General features: G+C 45.3%; 2 protein-coding genes across 2 annotated transcripts; both read right to left on the reverse strand.

Moving 5' to 3' along the window:
• Positions 1-9,344: 9,344 nt before the first annotated feature.
• LOC136459674 (uncharacterized) lies at positions 9,345-9,968 on the reverse strand. The gene has a single exon (XM_066459514.1). The coding sequence runs from the start codon at positions 9,882-9,884 to the stop codon at positions 9,537-9,539; it is 348 nt and encodes a 115-aa protein (XP_066315611.1). The 5' UTR covers positions 9,885-9,968; the 3' UTR covers positions 9,345-9,536.
• A 4,494-nt stretch (positions 9,969-14,462) lies between these two features.
• LOC136459675 (uncharacterized) lies at positions 14,463-17,820 on the reverse strand. The gene is made up of 7 exons (XM_066459515.1): positions 16,884-17,820; positions 16,715-16,805; positions 16,419-16,598; positions 16,138-16,329; positions 15,329-15,496; positions 15,070-15,224; positions 14,463-14,902 (listed from the first exon to the last, which is right to left on the reverse strand). Exons 1-7 carry the CDS (start codon positions 17,192-17,194, stop codon positions 14,752-14,754), a joined length of 1,248 nt encoding a protein of 415 aa, XP_066315612.1. The 5' UTR covers positions 17,195-17,820; the 3' UTR covers positions 14,463-14,751.
• Between the last annotated feature and the right edge of the window lie 979 nt (positions 17,821-18,799).

The raw sequence follows: 18,799 nt of genomic DNA on the forward strand, positions 1-18,799 counted from the left end.
TGAATTGCCGAGGGCTCGGGGGCTCCTGTCGGGTTCATAAACCCGGGGTCCCTTGGGGACCGGCTTTCATGCAAGGGCTCGACCTAGGAAAACGGCCTTTCTTTCTTCTGGACCGGCCCGGAAGTCTAAAGCCAACAGACCAGAGCACTCGCTTCAGACCCAGGCCGCCTTCGGCTCATCTCTTCGACCGGAGCACTAGCTCAGGCTCAGGCCAGCTCCAAACGGCCTCTCCGATCGGAGCGCTAGCGTCAGGCCCCGGCTGCCTCCACACGGCCTCCACTCGACAAGCCTGACCCGAGGACCGCCTCCGACTCCGACCCCGTGTCTCCGACCGGGATTCATAGAAAAACACCACCATCACTATTCTCCGACTAGCGCGCTAGAACCGACTGGGGACCATTCGACCGGGGACGCCCGCTCAGAAAGAACCAGAAGGCGTGCGGTGAAAGGCAAGGCATGGCTCACAAGTCAACACCACTGTATCAGCGACCATACCCTGTACGAAGCAGTGCTCTGCAGCCACCCTGACACAAAGTATTGTAAGGGCCGCTAGAAACTCCCATATGGTAAGCCCCCCCCCCCCCGCGTGTCTCTGGACATCGATCGCGGTATGGGCTCCAGGATTTGCCATACCGGGTGAACATAGCACGGCTCCTCACATGCCACTAGGCATCGAGAAGTATCTTGCAGGTACCGGCGTCATCCTTCCTAAAGAAGATAGCTCGACCTCCCGTGCACATCCGACATCCTGCAGCGACATCGACAGTATTGGGGGGCTTCAACCATTATCCAGTTTTCATCACCGTAGCCAGTAAGACTTAGAAATATCTGTACTCTCCCCCTCTCACCTGTAAAGCCATCCCCTTCATCTATAAAAGGGGATGCGCTCCCTCCCCCGAAGGGGAGATCGATTTCTTCAAGCCCAGACTCACTAGATCGACATCAACGCTCCCAACCATAGGACCGCCAAGTTCCGACCGCGACCCTTCCGGTCGGAGCCGACCAAACCTCTTGTACACCCCCTTCTTCCTCCTTCTCGTTTGTACCCCCACTATAGACTTTGAGCACCTGGGCTCAGAAATAAAGTCGCCGACCGACCCCGACTGGACGTAGGGCACGTTGCCTGAACCAGTATAAATCCTGTGTCATTGAGTGCTAGGCCACTTCCGATCACAACGTACAGCAAAACTATAAATATTTACTAGTTGGTCGCTTTCTGCACCGACACTACCAATACACTTTTATAGAAGTGGATTTTAGCAATGGACGATCGATGGCTCACACGTCATCTGCAAAACATTGTATGTAAAAGATCTAGACTTGTTGGGGGAATATATACCTGCACCGTATTTCACTGAACTCGAGATTAGGAGCAGGAGCCACCTTCCAGCCGACAGCGCACGGCTCATGGGACACAAAAAGAATCAAAATTCCTTCACGATGTGATGACATTCTGAGAAGATATGCAGAGCGTCTGGATAAAGGATTGCATACACCAACTGAGATTGTCTTCTGATGTGGCATCCATGTAAATGTACGCTCCTTGTATTCGTATCTAATGAACCAGGATACTCCTTTTTTCTCATATAAATTCATTTGAAAACTGAACGTTTCTCTTAAATTTATTGTTTTATTTGATGTCTGTTCATAACCAAAATTGATAATTTTGTGCAATCTAAAAAAATGGGTGATCTAGTATTAAATACCGGATGGTCCGCTTCTCTTAAATGCATTTGTGGAACGACTAATTTAGAGTCGAAATGAGGGAATTACAGTCTCCGGAAATTTTCTTCTCAAAATTAGGGATCCGGGTATTGTGTATATACCGGATGTTTTTGGACAGTTCAGATCGAGTTTGAGTCACTTTTAGTTGCAAATCTTGATGAATTTCTGTTGATCTTTCTTTGGATCGACTAGAGTAGATCTAGGCGGATGAACTCATAGATCCATGAAACACATGCACATTTAGACCTAGAACACTACACCGAGAGGGAGATAGGGGAGAGAGGGCTGGTGATGAACCTGAGCCTCCAGATGATGTCGCGGTTGTGCTAGCCATCGCGGGTTCGGTGATGGAGGCAGCACACGGGCAGCAACGGGTGGAGTAGAGGTTGCACGGACGTCGATGCAGTGCGGTCGGGCGTAGCAGTGGCGACGACGAGGATCAGCGGAGCTTCCCGTCGCTGGCTGCGTGCCCTCTCGAGATCGGTCTAGGGTTTGTCGGTGGGGTTTGCGGCTCACGGCGAACCTCGTACTTTGAGCCGCCGGCCCCCACCTCTTTATATAGCGCAGTGCGACGGGGGCCCACCAACCATGTAGGGTTGGGCGCCCCCGATCAGGGCGCGAGACCAAGGCCCAATAGGCCGTTGGGCTTATTGGTCAGGAGATCAATCTAACATTCTCCCCCTTGATCTCACTATTACTTTTATCTTTAAACTTTAAAACTTCAATCCTTTTATCCTTACTCATTTCTTCACAGATGATGCATAGAGCATGTCTCATCGTCACGGTCAATCGCCGATAGATTTAACAGCTACAATGCACGTCTCTGATCTGAAATAGTTACTTTAACTTTTGGGCCCTTTATAGTCCAGGAATCATAGGCTTTCCCTTAAACCCATGCCGGCTATATGTTCTCTGAACACGTTGGGTGGTAAGCCTTTTGTAAGCGGATCCGCGAGCATCTTTTCGGTACTTATATGCTCAAGACTTATCATTTGATCCCGGACTTTATCCTTCACAACATAATACTTTATGTCAATGTGTTTGGCAGCACCACTTGACCTATTGTTGTGAGCATACTGTACTGCTGGATTATTATCGCAATATAATTTCAGTGGTCTATTGATGTCGTCAACCACCTTCAAACCGGGTATGAACTTCTTTAGCCAGTTCACCTGCCCCGTTGCCTCATAACACGCTACAAACTCGGCATACATTGTGGACGATGTAGTGACGGTTTGCTTTGAGCTTTTCCATGAAATAGCTCCCCCTGCGAGAGTAAACACATATCCAGACGTGGATTTTCTATTATCTCCCGCATAGTCAGAATCTGAATATCCCACTATATGGAGTGAATCAGATCTTCTATACGTCATCATGAGGCCTTTCGTTCCTTGCAAATAACGCAAGACTTTCTTTACCAATTTCCAGTGTTCTATTCCAGGATTGCTCTGGAATCTGCCAAGTAACCCGGTAACAAATGCCAAGTCAGGGCGCGTACACACTTGAGCATATTGCAAGCTTCCGACAGCTGAAGCATATGGAACCACTTTCATTTGATCGATCTCATATTGGTTCCTGGGGCATTGAAAATCCCCATATCTGTCGCCCTTGACTATAGGAGCAGGTGAGGGACTACATTTGTGCATACTGAATTTCTTTAAGACTTTTTCTATGTATGCCTTTTGTGACAGTCCTAATATCCATTTACTTCTATCTCGGTGAATCTCGATCCCTAGAACGAACGAAGCTTCACCAAGATCTTTCATATCAAACTTTGAGGACAAAAACTTCTTTGTTTCCAGTAGTAGACTGACATCACTACTAGCAAGTAAGATATCATCCACATACAGGACAAGGAAGATAAACTTCCCATTCTTAAACTTTGCGTAGACACAATTGTCCTCAACATTATCTTTAAACCCAAAATTCTTTATTGTCTGATCAAACTTCAAGTACCACTGTCTTGAAGCTTGTTTTAATCCATAAATGGATTTCTTTAGGCGGCATCCCAAATGTTCTTTTCCTTCTATGACAAAACCTTTTGGTTGTGCCATGTAAACATTTTCTTCTAAGTCTCCGTTGAGAAATGCCGTCTTTACATCCATCTGATGTAATTACAAATCGTAATATGCCACTAATGCCATTATGATTCTGAAGGAATCCTTACATGAGACTGGAGAAAAGGTCTCATTGTAATCAATCCCTTCTCTTTGTGTAAAGCCTTTTGCCACAAGTCGGGCTTTATATCTCTCTATATTCCCTTGAGAGTCAAGTTTTGTTTTGTAGACCCATTTACAGCCTACTGTTTTGGCTCCTTTAGGAATTATCTCCAAATCCCAAACTTTATTTGCATTCATTGATCTCATCTCATCTTCCATGGCCTCAAGCCACTTTGATGAATGGTCACTTTTCATGGCTTCTTCAAATGAGGTGGGATCATCCTCCATTTGAAATTCTTCAGTGTTGTACACTTCATAATCAGCAGGAATAGCTGATTTTCTAACTCTTTGAGATCTTCTAGGGACCTCCTCAATTGGCACATTTTCTGTTTGAGGCTGTTGTTGCTCCCCCTCATGTGTGGCAATAGGTTCTATAGGATCCTGAGCCACAGATTCCTCATCATCATTCATTGTTGCCACAGGCGAGATAACAACAGGTGCTGGCACCACAGTGTCTTGTACTGTTGGTGCAGCAACAGCAGGTAGTGAGAAAAATGGCTCATGAATGATCGGAGTGGGTGCATACACCCGCTTCTCTTCAAGGTCAATTTCTCGAGCTACCATGCTCCCCCTAATCATTTCATCCTCTAGGAAGACAGCATGTCTCGTTTCCACAAACTTTATATGTCTGTTAGGATAGTAGAAACGAAAACCTTTTGACTTTTCTGGGTAGCCAATGAAATGGCAACTCACTGTTTTGGGATCTAGCTTCCCAATGTTTGGGTTAAAAACTTTAGCCTCAGCAGGGCTCCCCCACACACGCAAGTGGTTAAGTGAGGGTACTCTTCCTGTCCATAACTCATACGGTGTTTTGGGCACCGACTTACTTGGTACTCTATTGAGAATATGAATGGCGGTTTTTAACGCCTCCATCCACAGACTCGTGGGTAAAGTGGAGTAACTTATCATACTACGCACCATATCCATCAAGGTACGGTTACGCCTTTCAGCTACTCCATTCTGCTGAGGTTCGCCCGGTGTTGAATACTGGGCGACTATACCATTCTCCTGTAAGAACCTTGCAAAAGGTCCAGGAACTTGTCCATATGGGGTATGCCGACCGTAGTACTCTCCTCCACGGTCAGACCTGACTATCTTAATCTTTAAATCATGCTGATTTTCAACTTCTGCTTTAAATATTTTAAATTTATCCAACGCTTCTGTTCTTTCTTTAATTGGATAAATGTAGCCAAACCGAGAGTAATCGTCTGTGAATGTTATGAATGAATCATAACCATCCACACTTTTCACAGGAAAAGGACCACATATGTCTGTGTGAATAATCTGTAGAATTCCTGCGCTTCGTTTGGCATTTTTCTTAATTTTCTTTACATACTTTCCTTTTATGCAATCTCTACATTGTTCTAACTCTGAGAGCTCTAATGGAGGAAGAATATCATTCTTAACTAGTCTTTCTATTCTCCCCCTCGAAATATGGCCTAAACGACAGTGCCATAATTTCGACAACGCATCTTGAGCTCTCTTTCGTTTTCTGTTTCCATTGTTCGATGAGGATACATTTTCATTCACATCACATACGGAATTAACATTTTCACGAAGTGATAACAAATAAAGCTCGTCTTGTCGGAAGGCAAGACCAATATATTTATTATTAAACAATATCTGACATTTGCCATTTCCAAAATGGCAATCATAATCATCATGGTCCAACTTTGAAACACTAATCAAATTTCTTTGCAAAGAAGGTACATAAAGAACATCTCTAAGAATAATTATGAAGCCATCAGCAAGCTCTAACGGAAGATCACCAACGGCCTCAACTTCTGCTTGTTCTCCATTTGCGACTTTAATGAAACTTTCGCTTCTTTGCAAAGTTCTCATCGAACGGAATCCCTGTAATGAATTAGCAACATGAATAGTTGCACCTGAATCAATCCACCAAGTAGATTTTGAAAACTTTACATACAAGGATTCATTTACGAACGTAATAATGTTCTCACCTTTATTCTTCATAATCATCTTTAAGAAATCAGGACAATTCTTTTTATAATGTCCTGTCTTCTTGCAGTGGAGACACTGGTCTTTAGCCACCGGGAATTGCTGGTTCTGAGACTGTTGCATGGGACCTTTTCTAGATGATTTGGAGGAAGAACTGTTATTATAGTTCTTTTTCTTATCTTTTAGGTAGTTGACAGAACCACCTTGTGAAACTTTTATTCTTTCCTCCTCCTGCACACACATGGCTATGAGCTTTTCCAAATCCCATTTTTCAGGCTGTATGTTGTAATTAACAACAAATATGTCAAATTCTTTGGGCAAAGAAGCAAAAATCAAATGAATAAGAAACTCATCCTTGAGTGCCAAATCCATTGGTTTGAGCTTAGATGCCAGATTGCTCATTCTCAGTATGTGCTCTCTAATGCCACTGCCGCCACCAGAGTACCTTTCTGTGACCAGCTGCTTGATCAGCTGGGTTGCATATGTCTTTGAAGAGCCAGTGAACTGACTCTTTATTCTGTCTAGGTACTCTATGATCGTGTCACAGTCTGGAATTGAGCCCACTATAGCAGGCTCAATCGTGTTCTTTATCACTGCCAGACACTTCTTGTTGGCAGTGACCCATTTCCTATGCTCAAGGTCATAGGACATCTTTACGGGAGCAAAATCCCGCTCTCTGTTCTGCCATGCAGCATCAGTCTCATCTGTCTCCCTCACCGGTGCCACAGGTTCTTTAGGGCACGGTGTGGTGACAACCCAGTCCACCTCAGCGAGGATAAAGGCCAGGTCTATCTTTTTCTTCCACTCAATATAGTTATCACCTTTTAGAGTGCGGATTTCTTTGATACAACTCATCAAGTTGTATCCTCCTGTAAACATAATTCAAATAGGGTGAGAACAGAAATAACAACAATAATTGCATGCCTTAGTTTAACGTTGGTCAAAATTAAAACATACAATTATTTTCTACACTAATTCTACATCACCGTTGGGCAGAAATAGAATTAATGTATAACAAAAAATATTATAATATTGTCATTAATCAACGTTGGTCAGAATAACAACAACATTATAATCAATTTAAAACATATCCATTTTTCAAAATTAAATTCTCTCGTTGGTTCGAATTTAATAATGAAAATCACATCTTTAAATACGCAGTGGAAACTTTAGCATTTAATAATATTTTTCCTATTTTCCAGAAGCAAATTTACTATTTACTGAACAAAAAATATCGTTGGATAAATTTTGTACAGAAAATTATCATAAAAAAAATCAATTCAAATTGATCAAACTGTTTTCTGGAAAATAGGAAAAACAAAAACTGTGACTTTTCTATTCATTTTCCCATTTCGGCCCAGCCAGCACATGCGCGGCCCACGGCCTGCTCATGCGCGCGCGCGCGCCAGCGAAACCGGCCCAGCAGCCGCGGCCCATCCGCGCGCTCAGCGCAGCCCCGCGCCCAGCCGTGCGCGCTCTCTCCCCCGCGCCCAGGCCGCAACCTGGGCCTGGGCCGGGATTTCGGCCTTGTGCCCTATCCCGCCTGGGCTGCGGCGCTAGCCCAGTCGCCCGTGGCCGTCCATCTCCATCCGACGGCTGCCCGCGCGCGTCGCGAGATCAAAACCCCAGCGACCGGCGCGGCGCCCTTGACCTAGCATCATTCGGCTTCGCTCTCTCTCTCTCTTCGCCCCTCTCTCCTCTCCACTCAGTCCCGCCGCAGCAGAAACCGAGCGAGGAGCTTCGACAGCGAGAGAGCTCAGCAAGCCCCGGCGCCGTCTCCGGCCCCCTCGCCGGCGTGCGCGCTCCCCAGTGGGTGAACGCGCCGCCGTCGAGCGGCCTGGTCGCGGCGCCCTAGTGGCCGTTCCGGCGAGCAGATCACCCCCGGCCGACCCTTTCTTTTCCCCGCGCGGCGGCGTGCACGACGGTGAGGTGAGCCGTGCCGAGCCACCCTCTTTCTTTTCTTTCCCCTTTCTATTTCTTTGATTCGGATTTGGCCCGATTTTCAGATTAGGGTTAGGGTTTGCTTTTCCGATTTGAAATCGGTTCTTTTCCCCTTCTCAGTCAATCACCGAGCGGGTTAGGGTATGGGTTGGAGACGGCACTGTTTTCTTTTCCCCGAATCACCTTCGGGTTTTAGGGTTCGTTCTTTGCATGAAAACCGAGCCCTTCTTCTTTTCTCAGATCCGACGGATCGAGTTAGGGTTCAACCGAACGTCGGGTGACCTCTTTTCAGCTTAGATCCACACTGGATCTAATCAACTTTTCCTTTTCTAATCGGTACCCGTTCTAGATCTACGTGCCAGTAGGCTCTGGTACCATTGTTGATCTTTCTTTGGATCGACTAGAGTAGATCTAGGCGGATGAACTCATAGATCCATGAAACACATGCACATTTAGACCTAGAACACTACACCGAGAGGGAGATAGGGGAGAGAGGGCTGGTGATGAACCTGAGCCTCCAGATGATGTCGCGGTTGTGCTAGCCATCGCGGGTTCGGTGATGGAGGCAGCACACGGGCAGCGACGGGTGGAGTAGAGGTTGCACGGACGTCGATGCAGTGCGGTCGGGCGTAGCAGTGGCGACGACGAGGATCAGCGGAGCTTCCCGTCGCTGGCTGCGCGCCCTCTCGAGATCGGTCTAGGGTTTGTCGGTGGGGTTTGCGGCTCACGGCGAACCTCGTACTTTGAGCCGCCGGCCCCCACCTCTTTATATAGCGCAGTGCGACGGGGGCCCACCAACCATGTAGGGTTGGGCGCCCCCGATCAGGGCGCGAGACCAAGGCCCAATAGGCCGTTGGGCTTATTGGTCAGGAGATCAATCTAACAATTTCAACTCAAACTTGGAGATATAGATCTCCCATCCTATAAATACAAAGGGTCACGTCGATTCAGGTATCCAATCAATCACTCAATACGACTTTTACTATTTTGCCTTTATCTTTTTTCCTTTTACTCTGTTTTTGTCATCCATAGATTATTGTACTTCCTTCATCTCTACGATTTTTGAAGGCGTCGTAACTGGTCTGCTAACGCTAAGGCATCCCAAAGTGCGCTTGGCCAAACAGAGTCCATCTCGAGCAAGCATTTGTTGGTCTGCAAAATGATGGATATCGTCGTCAAAAGCCCAAACCAAGTACTATCTAGTTGACTTGCAAACTTTGTATCCGATACATATATAATATACCTCAGTCTCATAAGCATGCAATTCTAGATCTGATCAAAGTCAAACTATCTTATAAGTTTAAATAAGTTTATGGAAGGTATTATCGATATGTATGACTCTGAATAGGTATATTATAAAAATTATATTTCTGATGAATCTAACGAGATTTATTTAGTCTGATAAATATTAGCATATTTTTTATATAAATTTGGTAAAACTAACAATTGTTTAACTTAGTACATTTTAAAACTGTATTCTATTTTCTGACAGAGAGAATGTGCATGGTAACGTAGGTAGTACGGAGAAGCTTTATTCAGGTCACAAGCTTATTGTCGTAATCCGTACAGAAGCTGAGTGCGTGCACGCCAGCCAAGTACGATGACCCTGCACAATCTTATACGCACATACATACATAAGGCACGCACGCACGGACGGACGGGCGTGCATGGTACGGTGGTGCGGCCGGCGGCTCAGTTAGCCCTGGCGACGAAGCTCTCCTTGCGCTCGTGGAACTCGCCGGTGCAGGTGTTGAAGTCCTCCTCGACCCTGGTCTCGCGCACCACGACGCCGTGGCCGCCGTGGTGACCGTGGTGGTGGTGGTGGCCGCCGGTGCGTGACACCGTGTCGACCTCCTCGAACTTCTCCTTGACGACGTGTTGCTGGACGCCGCAGCCGGTGCGTGACACCGTGTCGACCTCCTCGAACTTCTCCTTGACGACGTGCTGCTGGCCGCCGCCGCCGTAGCGGCCGAAGCCGCCGGCCGGGGCCACCGACCTCACCTCCTCCGAGCTGTAGTCCACTTCCTGGAAGTAAGCCATTGACGATGCTTGGTGTTTGTGTGTGTAGTGCGCTGTGCGTTGAAGTGCTTGTGTGTGGATTGTTGGTGCGATGGATGCATGGTAGCGTTCGTCGGGTGCGCTTTTATAACGTGGAAGCACACAAGTGGAATGAGGAATAATAATTTGTTCATCCTCAACTTGATGAGGGAGAAAGATACCTGTAGTGTGTGCTTGCTTACTCCGCTTTTTAGCATTGATCTAGATGTATTTGGACTATGAACTTGTAACGGCGACCGATTATTACACATAGTTGGGTGGCTAGAGCCCTTTTTAACAGCATTTTTTATCAAGTTGAGATGATGTTTAAATTGTGCTCTAATCACGATGTACTTTCAGAGTTTGAGGATAAAATAGAATAGATAATTTAGATGAGCACGGAGCTGTGAAAAATAAGAAGAAAAAAGTAGATGTCACGATCAATATATTGAAGCTTTTGTATGCTCCATAGCTGCTTTGGTTGTAAAGCGGTGAGTTCAGTTCCAGTGGGAAAAATAGAGGGAAACGAATACCATGCCCGAGTAATAAATTACTCATCTGAGTGGCAATTTGTTCGTTTCTCCTCTCTTGGTACAAAGCCACCTCTCACCGGTCAGGTAAGAAGAATATACTTATCACTAAGGCACTTAGCCAGTGGAATGGAGAATAGATACTTGCGTCTCTGGACTCTCGGCCTGCACCGCATTTCATCTCTTCATTGGCTACTAGGCAGCGTGTCCGTGCGTTGCTACGGGATAACTAACAATTTATATTAAAAATATACGGATCGTACGATAATATAACAATATTGTTAAATTAAATACCAATGTTAAAGTGATATTTAATTCAAAAAGCAAAGTTTATGAATTTAACATAGTCACGGAGTACGCGGCGGCGCAGGCTCACAAACTCTAAAGCTTCTAGAGGTTGGGTCGAATCCAACCTAGAGCTTCGGAACCCTGCAACTTTTCCTGGACGGGCTTCACTTCGGATGTGCCAGTAGCAATATCAACGATCTCTAATCGATAGACCAAGTCGTATGGATACCCATACAATGGCTCAGACATGTAGATTTTGTTCTCCTTATACTTGGATACACTTGTTCCACTGAAGCTTTCATTGAAATGTTTAGACACGAGCAGTGTATGATCACCGATGTTCCTCACCCTAAACCACTTCGGCGTACGGTCGTGGAGGTTTCACTTGTAGATCGCGCTGCTGTAGGTGAAGCTCTGTCTCGTAGAACGTGCTCATCATGGCACACACAATGTGCAGCTCACCATTTGATTCCAGGTAGCTGTGGTGGTAGAGCCCCGCAGGAGTACCATTAACATAATCAACAAAATGAATCAAGCTAAATTAAAAAAATAAAAAGAAACAAAATCATGACTTAAAGATTATACGCACGTCACTCACGGTCACCTAGATTGAGAACGCCTGATGCCTTCATCTCAAGCTACATCTTTTCCTGTCTCCATGCGAAACTAAAACAATCAATATTTTTTCCATCCCTGCCTGCATGCAAATAAAAAAGAGAGATATGTTAGGTACCTAGCCAAATTATGTGTCTTGTGCAAAGATAGTGAGTAGGACTTTAGCGAAGAAAACACTTTGTAGCTTGGTGTTGAGGATCTATCGACCACAACGGTTATCAAGTACGGTATTTGTTAAACTAAACATCAGCTCAACCATTCAAGTGAACATGAGAACAAGATCCTTTTTTATTTCTTTTGAGCAAACCTATGATAGACAAATGTACACTCATTAATTGAAAAAAAATAATAACCTATGATAGACAAATGTACACTCATTAACTGAATAAATAATTAGACAAAGGCATAATCAGTGCCAAAAAGCAAAGTTCATTTCATGAGAGCAGAAGCAAGTCTAGATAGACAACCACATACATCTAAATTAGTACGATGTTTGTTGGATATACATATGTTTGTTACTTTTTTGTGGAGCAATTTTTGCATAAATATATAGCCATGAATCTGGCTAAAGCTTGAGAAGATAGTGATTGTTGTACATAAACCGGATGACCAACCTTGATAAACGTTCCAAAAAATACGGGATATATAGTGTGCCCGTGCGTTGTTACGGGACAACTAAATTTTTATATTAAAAATACACAGATCATATAATAAGATAACAATACTATAAAATTAAATACGCACATTAAAATGACATCAATCCAAAAAGCAAAGTTCATAAAATTAACACGGTCACGAAAAGCACGGCGTTGCAAGCTCACCGACTCTACTATATAGACCTTTTCAAATTTTTGTTGACTCAGATAATTAATAAATAAGCAATGCCCCACCACATTTTTGTTGACTATTCACTGTGTTTTTTTTAAGAAAACATGTGATGGAGAGATATTGTTGGTTTTTAACTTTTTTTTACATCATCACTAATCCAATTGAAGAGAGGACCATAATTTTTTTTAAGAAAACAATGTCTATGAATTGTCACATTCTCATAAAACTGAACTGGTTGTCATCTTCCTATTTTTATCAGTAAAATTATCTGAGCTTTATATGTATAACCTAAAAACTGAACTGCTTGTCATCTTTCTATTTTTGCCAGTAAAATTATCTGAGCTTCATATTTATAACTTGGACTCAACATGGTCATGCCAAGACATAAAAAGTTACCTTAGTTACAATATCATTATATTAAGCTCAATAACATGAAAGCTGATTGTGCTCTGCATCCAGCATCAGTGTATCAGTGCCAACCATTGACTCATCCTCTAGAGTTTACAAATGTAAGCCATGGCAATAAATTACAACAATTCAGGGCAAGTTCAGTGAAAAATCCCTCTTTTTCAAGGTTTAACTTCAGTGAAAAATCATCATTCTTTTTCTTGCCTGCCTACATCAGATTGTTCAAAAATAAACAAAGATCAATCCACAGACATTTTGCAGTGCAGAGATAACTTTATGACCTGGCTTGGTGTTGCTGTTACGGGAACACCAATTCAACGAGCGAGGTCTAGAGGTGCAAAGGCCTGATGCCAAACATCTGAATGCCATCCAGTGTAATAAAAAATTAGCAAGCCAAAAATTCAGTGGCCATAAAAAAGTTGACAAGAGAAAAGTATCTAATATATTTTACTAGTAAAGTATCTAACATTGATACACCAAGCTCATGAATTGAGACTATCAGTAAATAAATAAGGCTCGAGCTACTTGAAACGAGATTGGTACAGACAAAGGGCTAACTATGCTAAAAAACAATGGCATCCAATGTGCAGGCACACAATATCGCAAAAATAGATGATTAGCTATATAACAAGAACGTCTGCAGCATCATGAACTATGGTTGTGTAACATCATGAACGGCGGGCGATGGAGGACGGGCGACGCCAATCGGTCTACATATGCGAAGACGACGGCTTGGGTGCATGACTCAGGTGGCGTCGAGGTAGCGGCGCGGTAGCCAAGGACGACGGCTCGGGTGCATGGCGTGGGAGAACGGCGAGGACTACGGCGCGGATTTCGTGGAGGCGGCGGTGTTTCCAGGTGCACGATGCGGGCGAACGGCGAGGACGACGGCGTGACGTCGTGGAGGCGGCAGTGTACATGGCGCACGGGGAGGATGACGGCGCGGGCGCACAGACCAGACGATGGAGCAAGTCGTGGAGGGGAGATCGCATGGGGAAGGGAGATCGCACGAGGAGGTGATCTTGCGGCGACCATGCGGCGATCAATGATATAGCCACAGGTGCACCCAATGGTAGGCAGACGATGGATGATCCATTGTTGTTGCTTCTCCACTACACGACGAGAAAGAAGTAGGGGCGGCTCGATCGTGCAGGGGCTTGAGGAATGGGGCGCGCGACGATCGTCTCCATGCAGCGACCAGTGACGCGTTTGAGTCCTACCAAGAAGACACGTTCGATCGTGCAGCGACGAGCGACGATGGTCTTCCATGTTTGTAGCGCATGCAAATCAGGGTAAGAATTTCATATTTGTGGCACGAGGGCGGTATGATCGAGCGTGAGACGTGGGTGATCGCTTTCCTTGTTTGAGGCAATTAGGGTCAAGACTTTCCGTGTTTATAGCGCATGCAAATCAGGGTCAAGACTTTCCATATTTGTAGCGCATGCAAATCAGGATCAAGACTTTTAGTGTTTTCTTCGCACCAAAGAAAGTAGCATGCAGAATGTCGTTGGATCATAGACGTGGGCAGACGGACGAACCAAAACAAATGTCGTACAAAAAAAAAATATCCGCACTTTTTTTTTTTTTGCACAGGAGATAGGGAATTGAGATGGAGACGGACGCCGCCTCACCGACGGACAGAAGAACCTGTATAATAAGATTCAAAGAAGAGAGATGCTCAGATGCAAAGCAGCGGCCTGCTCCGGTGCTCGGTGCTCCCGTCTCCTTTCGGGGTTCGGGCAGTCATCCCTGACGAACCCGCCGCTGGTTTCGTCAGGAATCTGCTGAAGGGTTTGCAGTGCATGCAACCATCGAGGTTAAAATTCTGCCGTGGCATTTTTTTTTTTTTTTTGAAACAATAATTCTGCCGTAGCATCCACAAGCTTGCAAAACACAAACAAAAAGCAGAGACTCGGGGAAACAATTTGTAACCATAAATCGATCATCTGGGATACTCTACGATGAACAAAATTTGCTACACCTACCACGTTCAAGCCATATAATTCATACTGTTCCATTAGCTCAGGCTCAGTCGCTCCGATCAAGTTCTATGTTTCAGAAATAATAATCTTCCATTTTGAGGAACCAAAAGCCTTTTCTCTCCTGGTATTTTCTCCAGCTTCAACTTTCCGTGTGGCTTGCTTGAACCGTCTTCTAGGCTTTATCAGTATGTTGAAGTATTACAACAGTGTGGGTCAAGGCTAATGCCTCTTCCTCTTCTTGCTGCTCTTCAGGTGCTTCTTTCGGTTTCCACTCTTGCCATGCAACTTGCTTGAACCGCCATCATCTTCCTTGTCTCCGCCAATTAGCATGTTCATTCCAAGGTCGAAACCATCTGTTAAGCCTCCTAGCCTGTTGCCAGAATCAGATATCAGTTGGGAGCGTAAGTTGGATATTAAGACAAGCTGAAAATCCCAAAGGGCAAACCAAGTGCCGAATAATACTCGTAGCTGACCAAAGTCAATTGTGTATTTACACAGACAATAAGCAGCAGCAAAAGATAAACTATCTGAACATACCCATGAAGTTGTCTCCTTATGCGCTTCTCGATCTGCTTATCACGTTTGGTTACAGGAGCCCGAGTGAACAACTCCTCTTCCTGCTTCTCTTGCTCCTCTCTCTGTCGCATGTACCTCCCAAATTCCCTGCTTTCATCGCCCACTGTTTCCTTCCACTGTAAATTCCAGAAAGATTGTTTAACATGACAATAAACAGCACATAGCTTACTCTGCATCCAAGACAGCCTGCTAATAAATTCAGAGCAAAAGTTAAGCAAACCTCTTCAGGTCTGTCCGCAGCATCATCAATTATTTCTTTAATATAAGGATTTTCTACTGCCACTCGGGCTAGTGCTTTATCTCTCCTTGAATCTTTTTTATGACGCTTCTCTTCATCATCTATGCTAGTAGGCATAAATTTCGGAGGATGGTAAACACCATCAGCATCCTGAAATAAAGTGGTTACACATCAGAACAGCAGAAGGTATAGACTGATAAGCCACATGAACTGAGAAATAAACCTCACTGCTCCAGGAAATGATGAGTTTGAATGACAGGTATTAATGACAATTTTTGCATTTAGCACTTACACAGAATATGCAAAAATCTTAAAGGAACAAAAACAACATTTTAAATGGGACAAATACACAACACAAAAACAATGCTAAAAGTGGATTCCTAAAGGGACAGGAAGAATTCATGTCAGTATCAAATTCAGGACTATAGGGATGCCAACTAAAATTCTTGAGATGAGAAGGGATGTTGATTCATTATTGCCAGTGACAATTATATTACGAAGGACATGCTGTAGTAGCAGGAAAGATGGGAAAAATTATTCATGTGAATGGCATTGCACTTATTGATATTTGGGCAAAGATGGGAAAAATTATTCATGTGAATGGCATTGCACTTATTGATATTTGGGCTAAAACAAACTGATATGTTCCAATATTGTAAGTGCAGACAAGTTATTAATTAATATAGTCCTTTCACAAAGGAATGTTCATGTAGGACGTTCGAGCATGCACAAAAGGAAGCATCTGCGATGTAACAAGTGTATAGAAACAGTAAGGAAGTGAAAAGCATCACCTGCCCATCAGGACCAGCCTTTGTGTCCATCATATCTGGGTTTGGCCTATACTTCAGGGGGTCTTCCTCATCCGAATGCTCGTCCTTCCCCTTTGCCACAGCATTTCCTGTCTTCTCTCGAGCAGTTGCATTGTCAGCAGCGTTGGTGAGCTTCTGGATTTGGTACTCGGCCTTCTTGTCAATCGGACGAATCTACCGCACCAAATTCAAAAGGAAGCCATCACTTAGTTAACCAACTACATCAAGGCTGGAAAATGAACAATCCGAAGGCACAGGCAAACCTTCTCCAGAAACAGCCTGATCTCGACAAGGCTCCGTACGACGGGGTGGCCATCCACCGAGAGCCCCTTGGCCTTGCGGAGCAGGTAGTAGACGATGTCCTGGCAGTAGCCAAGGAGCAGGTGGTTCTTCGCCTCTAGGTACCCGATCCCGTTGGCCGTCGGCAACTGGTTCTCCTTGACCTATCGACACGCGAGGACAGCGAAACCGAATTCATTCTCCCATAGTACCAAATTCGCGGTTTAAGAAATTGGGAGAGGGAACGGAGGCTTGGAAGGGGAAGACATGAGTAGATTACCTTCCGGGTGATGGCCTCGACCTTGCCCCTGACGAGGTCCAATCCATCCTTCATCTCCTTGAGAGCGGCTAGCAGCCCCGGCGCGTCGTCGCTGCAAGCAACAAACGCTCAAGTCAAAATTTGTCTTAGGCGCTAAATCTGGGGAGAGGCATCTAGAGGTTGAGCGTACCGTACGAGGAATTCGTCTTTGCTCTCGCCGTTGGCTTCGGCGGCGGAGGAGGATGCTACCGCCATGGTGGCGAGCTTGTCCGAGAAATAGGCGGCGCCTAGCAACGCGGCTGCGTCACGGGAAGAGCGAGCGTAACGGTGTTTCGCGTGGCGGGGACTGAAGCAAGCTGCCGACGGAGCGGTGACTCGTCCCGAATCGCGGTGGCGGTGGCGGAGGCGGCGCTGGGGTTTAGGGGCATCGAAATCCTCTAACCCGACTCGCCCGCAGCGACGTATGCCTGCAGTCGCGCAGATCAGACCGTCCGTTCCCATCCAACGGTGGGACGCTCCACCCCTCCCAACTAGCAGGCCACACGGCTGCAAAGTCCATTAGCCCATCGAAGCCCACCACCAGACCACACGCATATCTCCATGGTCGACGACTCTGCCGGCGACTCGTCCAGTCGTCCTTTTCCTCCGCCGTCGCCTTCCTCGTCGATCGACCCTTAGGTGCCAGGTGCCGCTATTCGTAAGGTCGTGCGTCCACCTTCCTCGTCTCCCTTTTACCTCGGCACTCAGGTGGCTGGCGGCGGCGGCCCAGGTGCTGCCGCTGCCCAGGGAGTTTACCACATTGCTCGCCACCAGCGCGGCCTCCCGCGCCGTGCTCGGGCATCATCGCTTTGCCTACGCGTACCTAAACCACTATCCAGGTGGAGCCCCTGATTTGCGAGCTTCAGCTGTCTAACCACTTTCAGCAGGCTGCAGGCAGAGCAATTTAGCACAAGTGCTTGAACTGGAAACATCAAGGTGCCGTGCATGAGGTGTTCGCACTTGGATTAGAAGACTTCTGTGTTTTGTAATTGTGCTTGCATTGTGTAGCAATTGTGCAGGACATTAGATAGGAAGCACAAGTCATAGCAATTTGTGCAAATTGTAATTGTGTTGGAACGTTATGATAACTAGGTGAATTCCCCGTGCGTTCCTGGGAAAAAGTAGCACCTGATGGACATACGCAACATAATATAGAGAGATTCATTTTTTTCAGAAACAATATTAGCCTTTATTAACTGAGAACATGGGATAACAAGGAAAACAAAAAGGAAGAGCTGAGAGACTTATCAAATAAAACATGCTTTCACATCCAAATCAATTGAGCCTCTATTATCTCTGTAATTTTTTTTCTGCTAGAAAAGTTACCTAGCATTGACAAATCAAGGAAAAATATAAGTTTATATGAACTCATGTATTCATCAGATAGCAAAGGACGGAGGTAGTTATTGATGAATACCTTCTGATTGTTGGCTGTCGAATATATTTTAGTCAAACATTACAGAAATATACAAGGCATATCATCCGAAGTACAATGCTACGACCAATAATCAGCTAAAAACCTAATGACTAATCAGTTAGAGCGCTAGACACGTAATGATAGAACAAATATGCAGCAGAAATGAAAATAAAAGAACCACGAGGGATGACAAAATAGAGTAGTGACAGTGCCAACAACAAATAAACGCGTAAACTCATAGAGGACAACGTGGTAATTGATGCCTGCGTAGTAATGGATTGCCTCCTTGCAGAAGAGACAGAGGCCTCCTTCCTGTAGAAAAAGCAGAGCAAGCTGAGAACACTGGCAATGGGTGAGAGGGTGGGCGGAGCCGCGGAGGACAGACGTGTCTTGCAGGTAGCGAGACCAAACTGCCGAAATGGTTTCTCCAAACCTTACTGAGTCTGTGAACAATCAAACACCTGCATATGGTGATTTATATGAACAATTAGATTAGGGAACCGTCAGACAATGAATTGATTAGATGGAAACTGAACTTGAAGGAAGGTGTGGGAACAATGTAGAGTAGATTGAGGAGTCGTTTCAGATGCATGAACATTAAGCAATTCTTATATTGTGGGGGAGGGGACTGGACATGCGTGTGGAATTGA

The sequence above is a fragment of the Miscanthus floridulus genome, chromosome 6 (assembly GCF_019320115.1).
Source record: "Miscanthus floridulus cultivar M001 chromosome 6, ASM1932011v1, whole genome shotgun sequence".
NCBI lineage: Eukaryota > Viridiplantae > Streptophyta > Magnoliopsida > Poales > Poaceae > Miscanthus > Miscanthus floridulus.